The sequence below is a fragment of the Solea senegalensis genome, linkage group LG3 (assembly GCF_019176455.1).
Source record: "Solea senegalensis isolate Sse05_10M linkage group LG3, IFAPA_SoseM_1, whole genome shotgun sequence".
Lineage (NCBI taxonomy): Eukaryota > Metazoa > Chordata > Actinopteri > Pleuronectiformes > Soleidae > Solea > Solea senegalensis.
In genome coordinates this window covers 3,066,604-3,087,473 of record NC_058023.1, presented here as the reverse complement: position 1 = coordinate 3,087,473, position 20,870 = coordinate 3,066,604, and the positions used below count along the sequence as shown (strand labels likewise).

The following is a 20,870-nucleotide window of genomic DNA, read 5'->3' as shown; positions in this document are numbered from 1 at the left end:
TATTTTATTCCCCCCCGCCACTGAATGATGATGATCTTACAGTATATGTTCTCTGTGTTAGCAGATGTCAGCATTAGCACGTCCCGCCCCCCGCTCTGCCCATGTGTGTCACAGTTCTCTTGATGCAGTGCTGCAGCAGATTCTTCATGATGATGGCGATGACTAACTGTGGCTGGTGGTGAGAGTGGTGGAGGTGGGCAGCTGTCAGCTGCTTCTCTATACGTGTGCACTGTGCTCCTCCAAAAGCTTGTCCTCACTTATCAAGCCTTGGTTGCCTGGCAACCGCTTTAAAAAAGAATACAGGGGAATGAGTTTCCTGGTGAGATGATGGATCGTTTGTATTTTGCCAGCAGAGTGATTATCACATGATTAAGTTTTGTCATGAAAAACAGCCATGTTTTTATAATAATTGATTAAATTATGTGCGTTAGATTCATATTTGTGTAGTTTAAATGTTTATAGTATAATATCATTATTAATATTATTTAGATATTAATATTTAAACATTAATATTTAAACTTGAATCTAATGTGTATATGTCTGCAAAACCAGAACCCTATTATTAGTATTAATAATAATTTATTTTATTTTTTTTGCTGTACAGGGGGAGTTTCCATGTCTGTTACTAGGGCATTTGTATTTTTTTTTTGTTATTATATAACTCCACTATATTATCAGTCACATGAGGAAGGTGCTGGTGGTGGTGTGGTGTCACACTGCCGCTCAGTGGCCACAGCCGGGTACTGCCCGCCTTGTGCGAAGCCACATGTCATGTCTTGCATAATTACAAGTCATTTTATGTAAGAGAATATTGTGACGCATTTGTGGAAGGGAAAAACAAATCCCCTCAGAAAACTTGATGAAACCAAACTGCAGTGGTGATATAATGTTCTACACACGCGCACATAAAGAAATAAATAAAGAATGTCGCTGACATTAAAGTAGGTCATATTGTGTTTTTATGGTTATGTGTCCAACAGACAAGCAAAGTTTTAGCCATCTGCAGTGGTTTATGAAGCTTAAAATATTTTAAAAAAAGTACACTTAGAGATGATTAAATAACATTTGCAGATACATTTATGGTATGGTATGAGATGTGAAATTTTATGTAACAGAATAAAGTGTCAAAAATACCACAACATGATGCACCAAAGGCATATTTTTCACTAAATTAAACGTTTATCTATATACAAAACTATAAAAATGTGATTTATTTCTTATTAAAACACACTCTAACACTGTGTAGTCTTCCATTCACTTGAACAGCCTTACCAAAACTGTACAATGAACCATAACCAGTTAATACCTAATCCTAAGAAATTAGTTTCTTCCTCATTTGGACCAAATTTTGGTCCCAGTGAGGACTGACTCACACACACACATATGTGTGTTCATCTGGATTCTTATGGTGTAAACAAAAGCCATTGTTGTTCCACATTTATGTTTATTATGTAATTTAACCAGTAGCACACATCTCTCCTCTAAATCTTGTTATTTAGTTGTTGGTTTAACCAAAATATTGCAGCTAAAGCTGAATATTATGAGCTGTGTTTTGGTTTGGTTTCATAACTTTGCCGCAAAAGGGTGTACACCCGGTTCGAGGTCACGGTTTATCACACATTCACTGTCAGCCTTGTTATTAGCTCAGGGAGAGAGAGAACACGCTGCAGAAACGTGACAACGCACGTAGACACTCTGGGCCAATCACAGGCCGCAGAGCGTGCGCGTGCATCCTCGTGTGGGCGGAGTTGGGCCAGTAGGAGCGGTTTGGTGGACGTGCGGCAGCATCAGAAGCTATTCGTGGATTCTACGTTGGGAAGAACGGTTTTTCTTTGCCTTCGCCACTCAAAACATCCACTCGGAACGTTACGGAGACGGGTCACACGGAACCTCGGAGGTATTTCAGCAGCTAAGTGAGCGTTCGGGTTCCGTTAAAACGACAAATTTGACACAAATCGCGGGGCAGATTTTGTATTTACATAACCAGCTTTCCTCGGCAGTCTCGACGGGAAGTAACCGGGTCCTGCTGCCAACGTGTATTTACAGGCTGGAAAATCGCAGTTTGTCACTTACACTCGAGTAAACGATTCTGGACTGTATTTAAACTACTGTGTTTAAATTTCTGCGTGTTTTCTGGCGCTATAAACGTTCTTTTTACACTACTCGCAATAACAAGTTATACAACGAGCTCTCCCTCCGCGACGACAGGTCCTAACGCCCGCCCGCTTACCGGGGAGGTCGCCCTGCTTCGTGGCCAAATGATTCAGCGGCCGTGCGTATATACATTCTTTGACATTATGGAAAAGGTTCTTTTAGAGCAAGGTTAATATTCAGAGTCGGGGATTGTTGAAAACGACGCTTTAAAAGCAGCTTTAAAGGACTTCTTTTTCCCCCTCCGTCATTTGGATTCTCTGTGGCCTTGTTCTCCAGTGTTCTTGACCGACCCGGATTAAAGTGGACTTGATTTAATATTTATTTATCTATTTTTTTTTATTTTTTTTTTTAAAAAGAAGGATAATAATAAAAAGGACTCGTCCAGTCGAGTAATGGTCATTAATACGATCCACTGGTTCAGGAAGGGCTTGCGTCTCCACGACAACCCGTCCCTCAAGGATTCTCTGCTGGGTGCGGACACCGTCCGCTGCATCTACATCCTCGACCCCTGGTTCGCGGGCTCGTCCAACGTTGGCATCAACCGGTGGAGGTGAGTCACTGCCGCCTGCGAGCACGTGTAAACGCACACTGGCACAGCTGTCACAGGGAACCGCCTGCTTTTTTCATGATGCGCGTACACAGTGGCACAGTGTGGAGTCCACGTACGTTCGCGCTGCTGGTGTGAAAACACGACAGGACGTTAAACGGTTTGGGATGTCTGTGGTATGAACTCAGTTCTGGGGACAGTGCAGTTATCGACACTCGAACATGCAACTTTCTTTACATTTGACTATTTTGATAATCGATTATTCGGTTGTAATCATTCAAATCTAGCTTAAATGGGAATATTTTATGGTTTCACTGCATCATTTGACAAAGAAATCATTAATAATGAAAACTTTGTTCTGTTCACAAAATGATGCATCATCATTTTGGGGTTTGGAAAACGCCAATTGACATTTTCTGACATATTAGGGCCCATACAAATTCTCCCTTAATAGAGAAAATAATTGACAGATAAACACCAGTCAACATTTTTCAAGATTTTTCAAGATTTCCTGGACCAAACGTACTTAGCTGCAGCTCTGATTTAGATCTCAGTAATGTGAATAACTGCTAATTTTCAGAAATCATTAAAACTGAAACATTTTTGGACAGTTGACAACATCATGATTTTTCAACATGTTGTGACAAACAAATAGACGAATAATCAACTTACATTTTCTATTTTGATAATCGATTATTTGCCTTTTTTAATCATTCAAAACCTATAACGTGGATATGTTCTGGTTTCGCTGATCCATTTGACAAAGAAAGTGAAACATTTTTGGTCCGTAAACAAAACAAGACATTTGACAACGTCATGATTTCCAGGTTTGGGAAACACCAGTCAACATTTTTCAACATGTTTTGACATTTTAAAACAAACAAACAAACAAATACTCGCTCAATCGAAAATTAATCGACAAATTAGTTGCAGCTCTGATGTAAATGTCAATAATGTGAATAATGCCAAAAAGTGTTGAAAAGGCTTCCCTGTTTTCCAAAAGTGTGCATCTATTTTAGGAATGAGGGTAATGTGACCAAACGTTAACTGACCAAGAAAACAAGGTGGAAGGAAGTAAATAGAAAAGCGACGTCTCCAAACTCTGCACTTAACCCCTGTTAGCAGTACTTTGCTGTATTGAGTTGAATTTATATTTTACTCAATGAATAGAGGCATTGTTTTGGTCCTTAAAGTGTCAGAAAATGTGTTGTTTAGGGATGGCACGAGTCTGATGCCGATATCAGTCCCATACAGTCATTTTAAACCTTTTCATTTTCCATCTGTGTAAAAAATATTCTTCTCCCATGAAGAAGAGTTAAACATCCCATGACATCACTCAGCTAAAATGCTGTTTTGTTTACATATTAAAAGCCTGTGCATCGTGAAACACAAGATAGATGTAGGTGTGATTTTTGTTTTGCGTCGGATTTGTCCCGAGATCCGATCCAGTTATTTTGATCAATAGCAGACCAATATTGTCTTGTTTTCATGATGTTTCATGAAGATTTTCACATTTCGGAACAATTACCACTCCTTCTGAGCATCACACAGGTCTATTCTATTCTGACTATTGACTTAAGTGTTTTCTTCTGTCAAATCAAAGAAAATGATAAAAAAATACTTGATAATCTTAGTGTAATCTTTTTGAATAATGTTCAGTGGCTGCTGCGTTAAATCGTAAGTGCCACGATTAGAGAAGTTTGCACTCCTCTATTACATCATTGAATGCACTCGTGCATAAAACCATACAATTATTGCCATTCATCAAAAGGAACTTAAATTACATCTTTTGAAACGTAATCAATGATGTGAAACAAATAAGACAATAAGTGTAATTAGCTGTAGTATTTTTACCAATAACACAAGTGACGGACATGTGGGAATCTTGTGCCGGGGGTTGTGAGGTTGCTCCAAGGCTATTTCACGGGGGTTAGGGTCATTAGGCAACCACCGTAAAACTTACTTTAGAACAAAGATTTCACTGTCCATCAAGGCTGTAATGGATTACACCTCTTTGTGGTCAAAACTGGCAACTTTCGACATGTGCTGTGACCGGTCAATCAACTGTTGTCAGATTTCAAGGGGGTCCAGTGCCACCCCTGCCTCCCCTCTAGCTCCGCCACTGGTTGCAGCGACCCACTGACTTCTCCCCCTCCTACTCTCCTGACAGTTATTGTGAACCTCCAGTGTTGGGTAGAAGGTTTCCTCACTCATAACATAACAGTTCAAACCCAACGTGCTTCCTGACACAATCTCACAGTGTGCGCCGTAGCCTGCGGACCGTTTCATAACTGTAAAACTGCTGTAGCTCGGCTGTGTAATTGCAGTCCCACGCTGCCACGGGAAGAGACGTGCAGCAGAGACGAGCAGTGTTACGCAGCATCCATGTTGTGTTTCCACACTTGTGTAACTTCAGACAGAGGTGATGCAGCGCTCACATGTGGATTGCTCTCAGTCCGCCCTGATTCTATCGCCTTATTTCATCTTGTATAAACACTTTAATGAGATTGGGATACGTAAAAATGCTAAGATTTTTAGCTGAATAGGCTGCTACCTTCGCGAACTCTAAACCTGCGGCATCTCTTTATTATCGTGTTAATGTTTTCTTATTTTATACAAGACAATTTATATTTACGTCAGCTGCGACACAAGTATGAAAAATATTATGATAGTTTCAATAAAAAAAACGACTATATGACAGTTATTGTCCCAGACATCACTGTAGAGCTGCGACTAACAATTATTTTCCTAATTGATTTTTGGTTTGTTAAGTAACATGTTGGAACATTTTAGAGAAATGTTGATAGGTGGAACCTGGAAAATGATGATCTTGTTTTTGTCTACAAACAAAAATTGTTCGGTTTTATTGATTTCTTTGTTATATGGAGCAAAGAAACCAGCAAATATTCACATTTAAGAAGCTGAAAAGATCAAAATACGTGTTTAAAATGATTAAAAATGCATTTATCTCCATCAATATCAAAATAGTTGACGATTCATTTATTTAGTAATATTAGTAATAGGATGATTTATCGAATATTGGCACAAAGTCCAATATTATGCGTCTCTAAAATACATGAAAATCAATTACTAACAGTCAGTGATGGGGGCCGGGGGGTTAAAGATTGCAGTCCCTGTGATGTCTAAGAATGAATTCCTGTGATGTTTGTCTCGTGGTTCCAGAGAATCCTTACATTTTTGCCGCGCGTGTTCACTCAGACAGACGACGTGCACTCAGTACCTGCTTAGGTTTAAGTCGTCAAAGGTCACCGTGGCTTTGCATAACATGCTTTCAGCCTCTTGAAGGTCAAGTTCAAGAGGCTGGGAGCGGACGCATGTTGTATAACTGAGGAAAATTGCAGTTGGTGGTGGAGGTAATTAAGTTTTCGGGGGTTCTTTCTGTGAGTAGTTACAGAAAGAACGGTTGGATCATTGTCCATTGTTGGTTGTTCTATGTATGGCTACAATTATCAACAATTACTAAATTCATTTCCAGCTACTTTGACATTTGATTTAGTTAGAGTTTAGAGCTGCAAGTAACAATTATTTTCATAATTGATGAATCTGACTATTATTTCAATTAATCAAGTCATTGTTTTAGCTCAGAAAATGTTGAAAAATGTCAACTGGTGTTTGTCAAACATGGAACTGATGATGATCTCGAATGTCTTGGTTTTTGTCCTCATACCAAAGTGATTCCGTTTTTAATGTTTTTTTTTATGTGGCGCAGAGAAACCAGAAAATATTCACATTTAAGAAGCTAAAACAATCACAAATCTTGTTTTTAATCATGAGAAAAGCTTCAAACCAATGAATCGATTCTCAAAATAGTTGTGATCGATTAACAATCGAGTTATTGTTTCAGCTCCATTTGAGCATTTTCATGATTAAAACAATTGTTTTTGTCAGCATTGAATGTGAATATTTTCTGTGCTTTTTTGCTCCGTATAACAAAGTAAACGTTACATTTGAATAATTTTGGTTTTGAGGACAAAACAGGACATGTGGTGTCGTCATTATTTTGAGGTTTGCGGAGGATTTTTCAACATTTCAGGTGTTTTCTGACCATGAAAAACATTACAAACCACAGCCGACATTTCTCTGTAATCCGCGTTGGCTGTTGATTAAAGGTTAGAGACTCAGAGACTTGATATATGCTGTGGAGTTTGCGTCTGCCGTAGAAAAACCCACATTAGTCGTCGACCGGTTGTAAAAATTAAATAAAGTAAATAAAGCAAATCAGCGGCTGATCATAAAGTAACTATAACGTCCCCTCCGCACGTGTCACAATTAGGTCACTGTGTTAGCCGCGTCGCTACAATGACCTACTTCTGTGTCTCTGCTGCCACTGGAGACCCCCTGACTATCTCTGGTGATCAGCACAACTGCAGCCATCTAATCCCAGCAAAGCTGCCCCTCGTCTGATATCCACTGTTCGCTTGTTCATTCTCGAAACTGTGTCGGGTGGGCCGACATCATGGAAGCGCTTTTATTTCATGTTTGGTGGAGTTCATGAGGATTTAGTTAATGTGGGGAAAAGACTGGTGTCCCGTGTCCCAGGAGCCGGAATATAAAACAGGTCATTGTTTCTTTTTTCACATTGTCGCTGACACTTAAAGCTGCAGTAGGCAAAGCGAACGTAACTAAACTGTTGTCTTCTGATGAACAGAGATTGCATGCATGCAGGCCAAGCTTCACTCACAGCGCCCTCTGTTGGACACCTTGTGAATTACTTTTAAAATGTCAGGCATTTTCAGGCGTGGAGTTTTTGAACTTTTTTTGGACACATTTACGATTAAAATCCGTCAGTTGGAGCCCACACCCGCTCACGGTGACCTTGCACAGTTCTATCACATTTGGACCGAAAAGCAGGAGCGCCACCCAGTGACCAGCAGATGGAACTGTGGTAAACCTCTTCCAAAAATCTACTTAACCACTGTCCCAAAGTGGAACTAAATTGTACTTATATGACGTTGTTATTTTCATCATTGTTTAATTTTGCGGTGAATTGATTCGTTGTTTGGGGAAAATAAACCGTTTCCCAAACCATTAGAATTTTGTAATATTTTGGACAATAGGTTGTTATCACATTTGTAAAACTCTTAGCAGGTCACACCGACCTCTTGGTGAACGGTGTCGTTGAAAAGGCCTATTTATTATCAGACGCCATTAGAGGAGGCAGGTCACCGTTACTTAGTGGCATCTGTCACCTCGAGAGAGTGTGAAAGGAGCTAAAAACATCTGACCTGGTGTTTCTTTATTTTTTCCTCTGCAGCTACGATGCTCTTCATGATCTCTCATCTCTCTGTGTGTCGCTGCTTTAGTTCAGCTCTGGTTTTAAGAGATGTTATAAAATCATTTATGTGTTGTGATTATGTGACTGTCATTGGCCTTTTCATAATGAAAGCTGGGATTTAAGGTTTAATCAGCGTCCATTCTGCTTCAAACAAAGCACAAAACAATAATCCGTTCCACGTAATCCACATAAACATCATAACGTTAATGAACCAGAACATTTACAGTTGTTATTAACAGGAGAGTGAGATTTTTTATATATATTTGTGTGTATTTCATGAGCGGGGTAAGAGCCTGATGCTACAGGAAACCTCCACCTACGACCTCTGGTTGCTATAGCGACAGCACGGGAAGCACCACATCACTGCCACTGTGCACACATCGTGTGTCGACTGATTGTTGTTGACTTATTTTCCTGGATGATAAAATCAGAAGCAGTTATTTTAAAAAAAGAAGAGTAAATAATGGAGCAGCAACAACAAAAAAGATTAAATATCTGTTTTATGCAATCGTATTTGTTCCAGGTGGTTAAGTGTGTGTTTTCTGAGTATGCATTCGTTCATTGACGTCACCACTCGCGTGTGTCTTCCGCTCATCCGACTGTGATAAAATCATCTTTTTTTTTTAAAAGCCTCTTTCGGGCTGAGTCATAAAGGACACGGCGCGGTTACCTGCTCACATTCTCTTGTTAAGTGGAAGTTCAACTGGGTTATTTCAGCTCGAGCTTGTCCGAATTGCAAAGTGATTGTGCTCTGAATGAGAATAATTTTTGACTTTGCTGCCGCTGCTGCTTTTTCTGGCCCTTAACTCCGCAGGAATCATGCACTGGCTGCTTATTTATCGTCCTTAACAATCTGCCTGCTTCACATTCAACTTATTCATGTATTTTAATGTGACACAACATATGTGTAACGGAACCTAATATAGAGTCACAAAACGTGTGCCAGCGAAAGAGCTGTTCTTAAAACATTGAGTAAATTGTTGGCTTTTCACAATAAGAGTGTGATGGAAATAAGCAAATATTCATATTGGTAAGAGTAGCTTTAAGAATAGCTTTATTTTAAAAGGCAAAACTGACTAAGTCCTAAAATAATACTATTATCACGTCAGGACTGCTATTATATTTTTTCTAGTCATATAAATTAGTTGTTTGGTCCATTAAATGTCAGAAAATAGTGGGAGAATTTTATATTTTATATTTTAGTCCACAAGAAACCAGAACATACAAGAAACTAGTCTCACTAAAGAACTTATTTTACCCCCCAAAAATCGAAATATTTCATATTTTATTGTTGATTATTAACTGTTGTATAAGAGCACAGGAGAGGATGTTGCACATCAGTGAGTTCGTTGTTTGTATTAGCGCTGTCCTTTGTGTGTGTGTTGGGTTAGGATTACAAAACTCGACGACAAAAAAGTTTGAACACGACTTGTGACGGACGTGTTATGAGTCACAGTGTGTGACACATGCATATTATCTACATAATATCTCTCTAGAAAGAAAAGAACCCTCGCAGCGGAGGTAAGATGGCCACCCACTGGTCCTGCGCGCTCCGCTTGATTTACCGGCATTATCCCAGTCGGACGTTTCTGCTGACTCACGCCGTTTGTCGAGCCTCCGGTCGACACAGTTTTCATACGCGACACAACATGAGGCGCTCCTCGTGTCTCAATCGGTTTTCATAACCACTGACGTAGTCGGGACTTTAGTGAGACAAGAGTCCAGTGTGTAAAATATATAGGTGGCATTACTTAAAATTGGATAAAAGAATTAGATTTGGTCTTTTATTTTATCGATTAATTGTACCTAGAGGCGGCACACAATGGACCAACTTAACGTCTTCTGAAGTAGAACTGCGCATTTTCGGCTACCTAAATGTGAATATTTTCTGGCTTTTTCTTTGCACCGAATCATCAAAACTGAATCATTTTGGTTTTACAGACCAAACAAGTACTCAATCGATCTAGAAAATGGTCGACCGATTAATGGATTATCAAAAGAACGGTTGGTTGCAGCCCTACACTGAAGGCTACATAGGTTCTTGGAAGGAAATTTGTAATAAACAATAAAAGACTCCAAACCTCTTCATGACTTGGTTTGTGTTCATGTCACATGCGAGGTAAGAGGAAGAGGAGGCGTTCTTTACTTAAAGCTAATAATAATAATAATAATAATAATAATAATAAATGTGCCTCGGCCTCATCCGTTGAAATAAACGGGAGATTTTTGTTGAATCGGGTCACTGATTCTGTCCAAACCAAGCAGTTTTTTTTTTTATCTATAAATGTCAATATCTGTGTTTTTAAACTCTTCTCGTCTCTTTCCAGGTTCTTACTGCAGAGTCTTGAGGACTTGGACTCCAGCCTCCGTAAACTCAACTCTCGCCTGTTTGTGATTCGAGGCCAACCCACCGATGTCTTTCCCAGACTTTTCAAGGTGCCGTGTTCTGCCGCGCTCACACCCTGAATGTTCTGGCCGCGTGCGAAACCGAACGTAATAATCATTGCATTAATCTCTTCAGGAGTGGAAGATCAATCGCCTGTCTTACGAGTACGACTCTGAGCCTTTCGGGAAGGAGCGAGATGCAGCGATTAAGAAGCTGGCCTCTGAGGCTGCAGTGGAGGTGATCGTTCGCACCTCCCACACGCTCTATGACCTGGACAAGTAAGTTCACACCACCCCTCTGTGAATCCCAGCAATTTACAATGTATTTTGTGACCTAAATCTGACTCTTTTGCCCTTTTAACCTCTCAAGGATCATAGAGTTGAATGGGGGTCAGTCCCCGCTGACCTACAAGCGGTTCCAGACCCTCATCAGTCGCATGGACGCAGTGGAGGTGCCTGCAGAGTCCATCACAGGCGACGTCATGGGGAAATGCACGACGCCGCTGTCCGACGAGCACGACGACAAGTTCGGGGTCCCGTCCCTGGAGGAGCTCGGTGAGTCGAGCTGCGAGTCCACGGCTCGTGTGGTCGTTTGGGATTTTATAAACGCAGGACATAAAATAGTAAATACTTATCATGACTTAACTTGTGACCAAAAGCTTTCCATAGAACAGAAAATAACAACAGAACCTACAACAGAACAACAATAAAATGGACCCTTAAAGAAGAAGTGACTTATAATTTGAAACCGATTTTGCTTGTCTGAGATCTACAGGTAGTTCTACAACTTAAGGGGGCTAGACCAAAAGGGTCCAGTCGTAGGGAACCTTAAATTACGGTTTGGCTCAAAAGGGACCAGTAGGTCTTCAAGTCTGGGTTTTTGCCCTATAGAGCCTTAAAAGTTATTAATAACGGTTTTAAATCACTTAAATCACTTCTCACAGCTACTTAGAGAAAAGAATAGCATTAACATGTTCTCATCTCCTGGATTTGTCTTCTGCGACCACATATTATCAGAATCTGAGTCTGTAATGTGGACAAATTGCTTGTGTAATGTTGATATCAGGTCTGGATGTGGTCTTGAAGGTACAGCCTGAACTTAAATGTTATTTTCGTCCTGCAGGTTTTGACACAGAGGGTCTGGCCTCAGCCGTGTGGCCCGGGGGAGAATCCGAAGCTCTCACGCGACTTGAGAGGCATTTGGAGAGGAAGGTCAGTCATTTAAAACACCATTGAAGCTTTTTAGCCCCTTTTTCCACCATGCAATTCAGTTCAGTACTCACGATCATTTCCTTGTCGTCATCAGGCGTGGGTCGCCAACTTCGAGCGCCCCCGAATGAACGCCAACTCGCTGCTCGCCAGCCCGACGGGCCTCAGTCCGTACCTGCGCTTCGGCTGCCTCTCCTGCCGCCTCTTCTACTTCAAGCTCACCGACCTCTACAGGAAGGTGAAGAAGAACAGCTCCCCGCCGCTCTCGCTCTACGGGCAGCTGCTGTGGCGCGAGTTCTTCTACACGGCCGCCACCAACAACCCGTGCTTCGACAAGATGGAGAGCAACCCCATCTGCGTCCAGATCCCCTGGGACCGCAACGCCGAGGCGCTGGCCAAGTGGGCGGAGGGCCGCTCGGGCTTCCCGTGGATCGACGCCATCATGACTCAGCTGAGGCAGGAGGGATGGATCCACCACCTGGCCCGACACGCCGTGGCCTGCTTCCTGACCAGAGGAGACCTGTGGATCAGCTGGGAGGAGGGCATGAAGGTACAGAGGGATCTTTAAGTCTGTTCCTGTTTTTTTTTTTTTCCCTCTACACTCTAAGAAATAACTGAACGTGAGGCTTGTACTTGTGTGTGAAGGTGTTTGAGGAGCTGCTGCTGGACGCCGACTGGAGCGTGAACGCCGGCAGCTGGATGTGGCTCTCCTGCAGCTCGTTCTTCCAGCAGTTCTTCCACTGCTACTGCCCCGTGGGGTTTGGCCGTCGCACAGACCCCAACGGAGACTACATACGGTAAGCTCGCTTGTTATTTTTTAAGACATCACAGTCTTTATTTGACTGCTGCTTGTGTCCATGAAAAGGCCAGGGTGTTGTTTTGAGACTTTGGGATTTTCCATGGATTGTCCTCAACTCAGTCTTGTGTGTATGGGCCCTTACATACGTCAGACGTGGGTGATGCTGCGCTGTGAAAATTGTGGGTTAGCGTCTAACAGTGTTGCCATGGTGACATGGCAGATTTTTCTGTTTTTCACCATGGAACAAGAAGGGGGAGAAAAAAAAAAACACTACCGAGTCCCGGTCTGTGGTCCCACAGTGCCACACTGTGGACTCAGGCAGTGCTAGAAAATGTGTTGTCATGGAAACACGCCACACACAATGAATCGTCCCTGTCAATGCAGTTTCTTCAGTGTTAACAGCAGTACACCGCTGCGTCGTCCAGTGTACATTGTGTTTTTGAAAGGATGGCAGTGATCGAGTGAATTGCAGCTCCCTAATCCTCGTTTGTGTCTTCGTTCAGGCGCTACCTGCCCATCCTCAGAGGCTTTCCTGCCAAGTACATTTACGATCCCTGGAACGCTCCGGAGAGCGTGCAGAAGGCGGCCAAATGTATCATCGGGGTCCACTACCCGAAGCCCATGGTGAACCACGCGGAAGCCAGCCGCCTCAACATCGAGCGCATGAAGCAGATCTACCAGCAGCTCTCGTGCTACAGGGGCCTCGGTGAGAACACCAGGAGATTTCTAACTTTAATTGTATTTATTTAAACTTTATTTAACTGGGACACGTGTTGTTTACTCCGCCATGTTGGCAGGCAAAAAGGCTTCTCAAAATGGAACCGCACCAGTGCTGGTTTCAAGCTGTTTTTGAGTTCTTTTCACACAGAGATCAAGAACTATGCCGCAGAACTTTGACGTGAACTGAACTTAGACCTGATCCTTATACTGTCCCCTTGTGCTTTTCATGGGTATGGAAACATTGAAACATGGAAACAGCATTTAATTTTCCGATACATTCTACTCTGGAGAACACCGACAGATCGCTAACGTCTGTGTTCTGCATTCTTTCCACGTCGGGGTCCGGGAAGACGCTGAAGTTGGCGTCCAGATTTGAAGCCTCGTGGCTGGCAGTAAAGTGGGAAACCTAAGGGAAACTTAACCCCACCGTTCTCAAAAAGAACGACAGTGTTGTAAATGTCATAGTGTGTCTCAAAAATACAGTCAAACCTTTATTCCAACGTGTGCTCACACCAGCAACACACACTCTGGAACTCTTTTCCTTAAGTTTCCCCTTAACTGCTTGACTTCAAGCTTCAGATCTGAATGCCAACTTCAGCCTCATTATATGAAGAGTGATATGTGATAAGTGGAATCCTGTGGAACTGGATTTGAGAGAGGTTTTTCCATCTCTGCTGGCCTCAGGATTGTTGGCAGTTCACTAAAACACTCCGTTTGTTGATTTTTGGACATCTAGGAGAAGCAGCTTCACTTCACTTTGACAGTTTTCCATCACTGAGGAAAAGGGATGAAGGTTTAATGTGGGAATGTCATAACATAACATGTCTGTATTATATAGAAGCTGTGAACTATTGTCCCCTCTTGTCCCCTCTTGTCCTCAGGCCTTTTAGCGTCTGTGCCCTCCAACCCCAGTGGTCACGGCCATGGCAACGAAGTGAGCGAAGCGTCCTCGGACGCGATGGCCTTCCACGCCGAGGCTACGCCTACCGCCGCGGCTCCGTCCAGTAAGAGACAACTCCTCCTCCTCAAAGCCTCTCTCTGTAGCTGTACCTGCCCTCAAGATACTTTTTTTTAATAAGCTTTTATATCATATTTGTTTCCAGGTTATCAGATGCCTGCTCACTCCCAGGGAGACTGGCAGAGCGGTGTCATGCTGTACCTGCAGGGCGACTCACAGACCAACGCGGGCACACACCAGCAGGGTGAGGATGGATCGACGGCGACTTCACCTTTTGTAATTCATTCATTGTAAAGTGTATTCGGTGCTAATTCTCTTGAATGTTGTCTGCTCGTTCCAGGTTATGCCAGCACCAGCACCAGCAGCAGTATGATGTGTTACACTCCAGGCGCTCAGCAGATTTCTGGCCCTCTCATTCAAAAAGGTGAGAACTGACGGGACGACGTGGTTCGACACATTTAGGCTGACTAATGGTAGCAGCTTTGATTTTAATAGAATTCAGAAGCCCTCCATATGACATGAATGCAGTGATGTTTAATTGGAGTATTCTGTTGGTCGCTTCCCTCATAAACTTTGTTTGTTATTATGTTCAGGGCTGGATCATCACTCCATCTCTCACACAAGTGGCAAACGACACATTAAGGAGTCCGGAAATGGAAAGAGCTCCAAAATCCAGAGGCAGAGCACTCACTAAAGGTTAGTGTCAAACTCTGAATCAGGACAGCACCTGGATTTGAGACGAATGCTCTGAAACAATGTTGTCCAGTGGATATTTTATCAAAATCAAAAGAATTAACATTAATTTAGCAGTTAGTCTGTGTGGTAAACAGACAAGAAGAATTAGAATTCACCCGATTTTTACAAAACGTACTTAAAATCACCGCCTCAGTTGACGTGACTGAGCCCAGGCTAGCAATCATTTTGTTGACTTTGTGACTCTTTTTTTCCTTTTATATACTAACATTACAAAACAAGAAACTTTTCTAATCAAATACACACCCCACCTCAACCTGAACGATCAACAAATATGAAAAATAGAAAAATAATAGTAATAATGACCAGAAACATTAGCTATGTATGTTGTTATAATTACAGTAATACAAATATACCAGTGTTTCTGTAAGTATATATACACAAACGTTAAGTATACGTTTAAAAAATAGGAGTAGTAAAAAAGAAAATATTAACTACTAAATTACATGTCATTTAGCAGACACTTTTATCCAAAGCGACTTACAATTGAATTGAGTACAATCAGCCAGGGGTGGAATCGAACTTGCGACCATTGCGACTATGATGTCTTTCACACACAGGGTACCGGTCTTAACCACTGAGCCACTCCACCCATACAAATAATACAAATGACAACTTAAAAAACTCCAATTGCTTAAACCCTTAAGAGTTCCTAGGGACATTTTGTGCCCTTAGGGACAAATTTGTCAGGATATTAAATGATCTCTTTTAATGTTTTTCGATTTTTGTCCTCTTTTGTTTGTTGGATCTTGGTCTTTTTTGGGGATTTGTTGATGTTGTGACTTGTGTTTTATTTTTCCGTCATTGACATCCATTTCTTGCGTTTTCTCTCCACACAGGAGCGTCTGCAGACACGCGCCGAGCAAACAAATGGCCGACGCTAGGACTTTTCTCTCAAAAGTACTGCAGAGTCACATGACCTCACCTGGAGGAGGACGAGGACGAGCGAACACATCCTTCACGACTCAGCGTTTGTTACCGGACTGTACATAACGTTATATTATATAAGATTATATTAAATTTGGACTGCGCTCGTCTTTGGGTTCACACTGCTGGGACTCGCTTCCTTGTGTATATAATGAATTTGCTAAATTTCCGCTCACATACAACTTGTACATATTTGAATATTGTATGTGCGTTTTCTCTCTTTGTGTAGACCCCTCCCCCTCATAGACTCACTGATATATTTTTGATATGAGAAATCATTGTCGATGGATCTTTTTTTTTTTCTTTCTTATTTCTGGAAGTTTTTCGATAAAAAGTTTTAAAGGCATTTATATAGAATGTCCATTCCAAACTAAATGACAGTGACAAATCTTGTATCTCTGCTAAAGCAGCCACACGTCGTCTCTTAACTCTTCATTTCCCAAACGTTCACCTGTTTTGAAACATCCCACGTATCTATGGACAGAAGTGTATCGATGTTTTTTCTCTCTGTATCCGAGCACTCGCTGGCTCGTTATTTGTTCCTAATGAGCAACTTGACAGCCTTGTCTTATGTTTGGGGTTTTTTTCTTGAGAAAAAATGATGGGGAATCAAGAGTCGTCATATCACTGTGTCCCCAAAGTGTAATTCCCGATAAATGTACCACAGGAGAGAACTGCTTCATTTGCTTCCTGTTCCTACTCAATGTGCTTGTTTCATTAAAACTGGGTTCAGTATACCAACCGTTCCAGTCATATTATTTTGTGTTCAAGTATTTATTATTGGGTCAAATCTGGTTTCAAAATAAAGTATGGACATATTACGTACACTAAGACACAAAATGTCTGCTCAGGATGCTCCCTGAGACTTGGGTTCACAAAGTTCTGGACATTCTCCTGCTGTTGTGAACGGAACCATCCGTCCATCTTCTACCACTCACTCTCGCACCTACGGTCAATTTACCTAATCCCTACATCTGCATGTTTTTGGACTGTGGGAGGAACCCGGAGAGAACCCAGGCACACAAGGCCCTTGTTTCCCGACTGGGTTAGCAAGAGTGCTAACCACTACACTGACCGTGTGGCCCACACCTGACTTAACAGTGTGAATTATTGCATTCAACTGAACTAAGTCTGGTTGGTGGAAGACACCAGAATATGGGAGTAACGGGACATTATAGATGCCAAATGCTGTGAAACACAGTTAAAATCAAAGCCTTACTAAATGTATCTGAAGTACGGACATTTTACTGAACTCTTCCAGAACGGCTGTATGTGAGAAACAAGCACTAGTTGCCCAGGACCTTCTCTGAAATAAGTGTTTTCCAGGTTAGGGTTAGAGGGAAAACACACCAGGAAGGTTCAGGACATTCTCCTGCTGTTGTGGACGGAACCCAGATGCCCAAAGTCCAGAGAACATCTGGACCCTTCATGTCTGAAAATGCCCTAGAGGCTGTAAGATCATTCACAATGCTGAACAAAGACGCCATGATATGATAGGTGTTGACATTTATTAGTCATCTGTCGTGTTCAAAAACCACAATCTCAGTAGTAAATCTTTATGTTCCAAGGTAGTTTAAAACCCTTTTCCCACGTTGTGCTTTGCAAGCTGCTTCATAAAAACATTAACAATCATTTTAAAAGCAATACTTTCCACAGGTAGGGTAATACATTGGAAGACGATCATATAATGATATATCAAGATATTGGTCAGTTCAAACTGAGGAAAACATACAAATCGACCCCAAAAAGGATCTGGTGCAATAGTGGACTTCCTCGAAACGTGAGAATTTGCAAATTCATTAAGAGTGTTCTTAATATTGCTAATCTAATCACTTTTGACCCGCCTCTAATCAGGAGGGTTGTTTTTGTATCACCAGAGGTTTGAAAGAAGTAGAAAACTTTGTGTAAAAGTATAAAACATTTACACACACCAGTGTAAAGCCCCAGTGTAAATAAAGCCTCGTCCCCTGACTCACTCCTCAACAGTCCTGAGTGGAGCTACAGCGGTGAAGAACAGTCTTTATCGAGTCAGGTTCAGTTTGACGCACTTCTTCTCAAAGTCTTTTTTGGTTCCCACTAGAACATCTAAGCTGCCGGAGCGAACGTCAAAGCCGCACGAAGCTAATTTCTGTATACGGTACAGAACCATTTGTGTGTTGAGCTCCAGAACGTTGGGAGATTCCTTCACCTGCTGGGCGCTCATGTCGTTGTCCATCAAGGCCTGGAACCGCGTCAGCAGTGTGGGCAAGGAGTAGTGCAAAATGGCCGGGCAGGAGATGACTATTTTCTTGAGTTCATCTGTGGAGCAGTCCAGAGCGCTCTGGACGAACGCTAGTGCCAGCCACATGTTCTCGGGCCGCAGCTCTGCGACGGAGGCGCCGAGGCTGGAGACGAGGCTGAGGAGCTCCTCTGAGGAGAAACCCTGCTCTCTGAGGAAACTCAGACTGTCCGTCCAGGACCGTACAGGCCAAAGGAGGATGCTCGGGTTCTGGCCGAGCAGCGTCTGCAGCCAAATGTGAACGTTGGACTCATCGCCTCCCAGATCCAGGTAGGTGTCCCTCAGCGTGTGGAGGACCTTCTGGTTGTGTTCCACAGGTCGACTGAAGCACTGCGGCATGCTCGCCATCAGTTCCCCAATGATCTGCTTGCTGAGGCCTAGGTTCCGGAAGATCAGGATGTTTGCCCGCTGGTTGCTACGATGAGTTAACGCAAAGAAGGAGGCTGGGAACTTCTCAACGATGCTCATCAAGTCTTGTTTGCCGGGACACACGGACGCCCAGAGGTCTCTCTGGGCAGCTACTTCCTGCGGGGGACAGAGGACGGCCTCGGGGTGCGCCTCCAGGACTCGGGCGATGACTGTCCCATCTGCACCCATGTCCCTCAGGAGATTGGCAGTTTCGGACACAAATGCGGAACTCTCCAACAGCACCCAGCCCTTGGACTTGCGAATCTTCTGGATGTCCACGGACAGTTTGTAGAGGGAGTTCACCGTGTGCTGGTTCTCCGGTCTTTTGTTAGGTGGAGCTACTGTGGAGGCGGAGGCAGAGGGGGGGAGGAGCAGCCTCATCCTCCGACAGGAAGTGCACAGGGAGGCGGTGGTGACACGGAGCATTGTTGATGGTGGATCTGCATAGACAACAACAACAAATCTATAAGAATATGTTTTTACATTTTTATACAGCTCATATATTCTAATTAACAATGTTATATAGGACGCAAACTAATAATGACTTTCATTAACAGTCGTGAATATTTTTCTAGAATATTTTCACAGTTGTAAAAATGTTATGGCTTTTTTTGTTCAATTCCAACAATTTTTGTATTATTTGTGATTAAAAAAAAAAATATTTTTCCAATTTGCTACACAAAAGCCAAGATTCCTTGAATGTAATATAGGAAAAACAACATGAAATACTGCAGACAATTCAAATCAGTAATTTACTATACAAGAATGTTATAAAAATTCATTAAGATAGAATTTTTTATTGAGAAAAGTCAGAATTTTACGTGCTAAAACTAACATTTTTTTTAGCTTGTTTTCTCCAATTCCAACAGTTATTATATATATATAATTTATGATAGAATATCTTTATTTTTTCTCTATTTTCTACATGAAAACAATAATACCATTTTTTTGTTAAAGAAAACTATGCATCATGGGTTCCTGAAACAAATTTCTTCTTTTTACTTAACCCACAATTTTAATTTGTTATCATAGAAAACTCCAATTATTAACTCTTAAAGAGAATAATCTACTTTGGAGGAAATCCAGAATTATTTGCTGTTTAACGAAAAACAGAATTTATAATAAAAAATTTCTAATTCAGACACAATGTTTTTTTGCCAGTCCGTCTGTTTTTACTTATCAAACTTTTAATTAGTCTTTTTAAACACTGTGCACTGTTTAATAAGAGGAAACCCAACTTCACTTTCTGTCCCAGCTGTTTAACACTGAATAAATAGCACAACACCAGGAACATTCTGTACAACTTCAGCCTGGTCAGCAATAACTGGGTCACATTAACACATGGATGAGCAGCAAAGTGCATTAATGTTGCATGAATGTAGACGAACAACATGTTTGAAGTGTTGCATGAAACAACAACAGGGCTCATACTGACACTGAACATAGTGTACCTGAAAGTTCTCATACTCTCTCATCATGTGTACACTGTGTACTTTAAACTGTTATCACGACCAGTGCGGCTGCGAATCAACACAAAAGCACGCACATAGCGACAGAATAAAAACACACAAAGGCAATGTTTATGATTTAAATGAAATTAAATGAATAAACAAGTGGAAAAAACAAGCACAAGTACTTCGTTATTACCAGATTGTCAGGCTGCAGCTGGAGGACTCCGTCTGCCACGCCCACTTCTTTAGTTTCATAACAAGAAGGGGGCGGGGTCAGAAACTGAACTCATGACCGCGCCTTCTGCACGCGGCGGGAAGCAAGAGGAGGGGGGGCGTGACCAGAGCAGCTGCTGGTGCTGCTGCTGCTGCTGCTGCTGTGTTCACCGTCACACACCGATAGAGGGCGCAACGCGGATTTCAAGCCTCCAGTACGTGGGGAACGGTTGAGCTCAACACCTGAACTTTAGCCTTTACGAGTCCCTGCTGCTCCGTTTTTCACACACGTGAAAGGTAAAATGACACGATAAAAATGTTTGCCATGAAGCAATAAAGTCACACAATAACATACAGTAAGGCAATGTTTACTTTGAGTGGAGAAATGACACGTTTTTACACTGAAACTTAAGGGTAAAAGTTAGCTAGTTGGGCAACGCACGTTAGCTTAACTGCAATGTTGTGTTTGTAGTCACAAGGGGGAAAAAAAATACATAATATGTATACATTTTTGTTTTTTACAACTTTTGTTAGAGTTTATTAACTCACTTTTACTTTATCAGTGACCATACGGTAAAACAAAAACAACAGAACAAAACTCCAAGTAAAGTAAATGCTGTATTACTTAAATCTAGATACACTTGAAATGAAAAATATTCCATTTATTATATATTATTCCCTCTTAATGCCTTATATAACGTATTGTATTGAAGTTTTGGGAAACCACTATAAAACTAACAAAACCGATTTTCATTTTGCAAGTAATGCGTTA

General features: G+C 41.8%; 2 protein-coding genes across 2 annotated transcripts; one reads left to right on the top strand and one right to left on the bottom strand.

Annotated features, from left to right (window-relative positions):
* Nucleotides 1–1,748: 1,748 nt before the first annotated feature.
* Nucleotides 1,749–16,485, top strand: LOC122766752 (cryptochrome-1-like). The gene is made up of 13 exons (XM_044021905.1): nt 1,749–2,704; nt 10,325–10,433; nt 10,519–10,661; nt 10,753–10,937; nt 11,506–11,594; nt 11,689–12,141; nt 12,237–12,388; nt 12,894–13,096; nt 13,992–14,114; nt 14,214–14,312; nt 14,409–14,492; nt 14,662–14,764; nt 15,661–16,485. The coding sequence occupies exons 1-12, from the start codon at nt 2,547–2,549 to the stop codon at nt 14,760–14,762; spliced, it is 1,899 nt and encodes a 632-aa protein (XP_043877840.1). The 5' UTR covers nt 1,749–2,546; the 3' UTR covers nt 14,763–14,764; nt 15,661–16,485.
* Nucleotides 16,486–17,248: 763 nt separating this feature from the next.
* Nucleotides 17,249–20,116, bottom strand: LOC122766916 (transcription termination factor 2, mitochondrial-like). The gene is made up of 2 exons (XM_044022157.1): nt 20,082–20,116; nt 17,249–18,874 (listed from the first exon to the last, which is right to left on the bottom strand). Exon 2 carries the CDS (start codon nt 18,858–18,860, stop codon nt 17,769–17,771), a length of 1,092 nt encoding a protein of 363 aa, XP_043878092.1. The 5' UTR covers nt 18,861–18,874; nt 20,082–20,116; the 3' UTR covers nt 17,249–17,768.
* Nucleotides 20,117–20,870: the final 754 nt, after the last annotated feature.